The sequence below is a fragment of the Coffea arabica genome, chromosome 11e (assembly GCF_036785885.1).
Source record: "Coffea arabica cultivar ET-39 chromosome 11e, Coffea Arabica ET-39 HiFi, whole genome shotgun sequence".
NCBI lineage: Eukaryota > Viridiplantae > Streptophyta > Magnoliopsida > Gentianales > Rubiaceae > Coffea > Coffea arabica.
In genome coordinates, this window is record NC_092331.1 from 11,434,576 (window position 1) to 11,438,106 (window position 3,531).

Genomic DNA, 3,531 nt, shown 5'->3' on the forward strand with positions numbered 1-3,531 from the left:
ATCATCTCCAAAAACATGAATTTTTATGTTATTGGCAAAATCTGAGTCATGAACCTTCCGGAACGTTCGTCAGTCTAACAAAAACACTTGCCTTGTTATAAAGTGAACTAGAAAAATTACCTCGCGGTATAATTTTTAGAAGAATAAACTAAATACCATCCGTTAGCCAACCACAAGTGATTCTTAGACTGTTTATTCCAAAAAATTGCCGAATAATGATATTATGAAGTATGTAACTACTTTATGCTGCTGTTTAAGGGATTCACATTTTCTAGTGTCGGCAGTGTACACTTAGTGGTGGCTGCACTTAGTGGTGGCTGATGAGTAGGTTTTGAAATTAGAAAGATAGATTGAATAGATGATAAAATTTACTATGTATTCTGTAGTTATTGTTGTAGTATCTATTTACATATTTTGTCTTTAACATTTAATATTTACGTCTATTATATTCTGTAGTTGTTGTTGTAATGATTTCCACGAAGACTTCAAGTCATCGTGAGCTATTGTTCCGAATTAACCATTGAGGTTCTTGCGTGAATATGTTTGTACTGGAGAACGGATATATATGTATATCTAATGATGATACATAGGACAACTGAAAGAAAAATACTTATAAACAACCATAATCTTCGCGCTATATAACATATGTTTTGCTGAAGAACAGACAGAAATTCAAAATCAAACCCGTACGATTGAGCTTCATGCGACAATTTTATTTAATGTGGGCATGGATAACCAACCCATTGTTTATTTATTTACCATTTTCGTCTCCGGCATTAACAAGCAGGAGTACATTTGATTTCATCCCTCCTTCAGTAGATAGCGATCGAGAGGAAGGAACTGATCAGGCAGCACGAGCATAGGACCGTAGCAGGGATTGGAAATTTACCTCGTGATGAAGGTAGGGGAAAACCATGATGCCTCCATAAACAGGAGAGTTCTGCAGATAGGGAAGAACATGATAAACTAGCACATTAGGTGGGATGTAACCGCCCTCAGGTGCGATATCTTTTGAGATAGGTATTCCCAGGAACAATAGATTAACGCCTGGATAATCAGACCAATTGTCCCAGCTCCGGAAGAGGAGACTGGTATCGTTTGGAGGGACAAACTGACAAGATGGGTTGTCGAAAAATTCCACCCGCACCTGATCAACGACTCCAGTTCTGATAGTTGCGTCAAGAGCAGGGTCAGGAATAGGACATTCCGCCGCTACGGCTAAGATCACATTTGGGTATCCCTTAAGTGCCCGAGCAAGATCATCCAAGTAAGTCGTGTTTCCGCTGTGGATGTGAAGCTCTACGCCATCTAAAACAGCTGTGCCGAATGGACGGTCGCTTGATTCACCGCCTAAGTAAGTGTTCCAGACATAGGCTGCCACTTCTTCCGCATCTTCGACGGAAGTAAGGTTCGGTTGTCCTGCGAGAGAAATAAACACTTTGGTCTGATTATTCTGGCAAGATTCTATGTCTGATGAGCTCGGCCAAGGATGAATTATGTTCAATTCAGGCATCTGGCCGCTGCCAAAATTTTCCAGAAAGGCAATATTCACGTCGGTAGCGAATTCTCGCCTGCAGAACTCAGCCAAACTTGATGGTTCTTTATGGCCTCGGCCCCAGTATTGGACAATTCCGGCAGCTTCGGAGGACCCAATCAGAGAAGCAATCAACAACAGGAATGTCATTGCTGAGAACAGTGGTTGCAAAGAGGCAGCCATTTTTTTTTCTTTCTTTTCGGTGATTTTTGGAGCTTTGCTTTGGTGAGTTCACTTGCACAATGACTGACCATTTTATAGATGAGTTTATCTCAAGTGGATGTTCAGCATCTAGAATATCCAAACATCCGTACAAGAAAACGTGAATGGCACGATTTCTCATTTCTGCTCTCAAAAAGGTGAATGGTATTATTTTTGTGTTTTAATGTTGCTAGAGACTACCGTTGTGCTCGCCTAACCTCATCCACAACTGGACGAAGAAAGATCTTTTTCTTTCTTTTTTTTTTTTTTGGGACATTACACGGCAGCTATGGGGGAAGTGGATCCTTGAAATTAACGGGGACTGAATCACTGTTAGATTAGACGAGTGCTCCAAACACCCTCTAGATTTTAGAAGAAATTGCATATCAAGTAATAATTGATGGAAGACAAAATTCGAATCTCGATAAGAGAAAACTAGGAGTTTTGTTTGAAATGTAAAATTTCCATGAACATTCTTGAAGTAAAAAGAGTGCTCAAGTAGTCTACGAAATCCTTCAACTATGGTACAATAAAGTGAAATGAGTGCCTTTCAATGTGCAATAATGGTAGGGGCAACTATTCTACTAACCTGGTCTAAATTATGAATGTCTCACTGCTGCTTCAAATGCAATTTTAATTTACACTTTTTACCATCTCTCTATAACTTTAAAAATTAAAGTAACCTGCAGAACATGCCCTTACTATGTGCACAAATATTCATACCGATGTGCAAAACTTTGGAATGGTCCTAGTTCGATAGATCAGTAATAGTAGAAATGTAAAGTTCAATACTTCCACCTCAAAAGTAACTGCAAAATATGTCAGTTGGAATGATCCCATTTAATTATGTTACAAATATATCACTACTAGTAGAAATATAAAGTTCAAATCACCCCTTATTTAATTATGTTAAGTTGTTAAGATTTTCCCACTCAATCCTTCTGACGTTTGGTCTTAAGCAAGAAAATTTTTTTCCTCGCCCTCAGTGTGAATGCGACTCTCATGTATAAATAATCTCATAGCAAAACATGTTCTTACCGATCACAGAAGCGAAGCTTGTACACAGGAATGTATAGATTCCAGTTACATCCAACTAATCACTGTTTAAGCATACGAATTAGCCATCACGGGCTAAAACACAGAGCCAATTCCCAGTTGGTTCTAGATAAAGGGATCTTCCTCTAACCTGCTGTCACATCCTTTACAGGAGCCAAGACAGCAGAAACTATGTCCACAGCCGAGATATGTCTCTGCTGAAACATAGCCAAATTCCTTGCTGTCCATAGCTAGTATACCACCACATTGAAAGCCAATCTCCTGACCTGATCAACAAATGAGTTTGAGTGGCAGTCCAGGTGCAAGTGCAACCGCTTTGTGATACAACACGGAGAAAAAGATTTAATGGTTAAGGTCGATAATTCAATAATTAGAGATCTTGTTTAGGCTCAAAACCCTCTTCTCCCTCTTTGCTTCTTAAATTCCACCCTTCAATCCTATGTTATTGAAGGCTCAAAACATATTGAGCCTTCAACTAGTCATCCTATTTTTCTAGAATTTTAATTAATTTATTTATTTCAAAAATTGATTCATGTCTTCTGTTTGGATTCATGTCTTTGTTGCTTTTAATTCCTTAATTTTAACGTAGCCCCAAACACGGCATATAATAGTCACTCTCTTAATAAATGCAATTAATTAATCATACCAAATATAACGTTTGGATTAGGTATTGTAGCACACCTTAGTTTTATTCTGTTCCCTATTTTACTTAGTTTCAAACATGCCCTACAATAGTCAAC

At 38.3% G+C, this 3,531-nt stretch overlaps 1 protein-coding gene across 1 annotated transcript; it reads right to left on the reverse strand.

Moving 5' to 3' along the window:
• Positions 1–610: 610 nt before the first annotated feature.
• Positions 611–1,767, reverse strand: LOC113719497 (acidic endochitinase-like). The gene has a single exon (XM_027244710.2). The coding sequence runs from the start codon at positions 1,715–1,717 to the stop codon at positions 845–847; it is 873 nt and encodes a 290-aa protein (XP_027100511.1). The 5' UTR covers positions 1,718–1,767; the 3' UTR covers positions 611–844.
• Between the last annotated feature and the right edge of the window lie 1,764 nt (positions 1,768–3,531).

What these genes read in the sequence shown, in the direction of transcription:
- LOC113719497 (XM_027244710.2), bottom strand. Translation starts at nt 1,717, where the DNA reads ATGGCTGCCTCTTTGCAACCACTGTTCTCAGCAATGACATTCCTGTTG.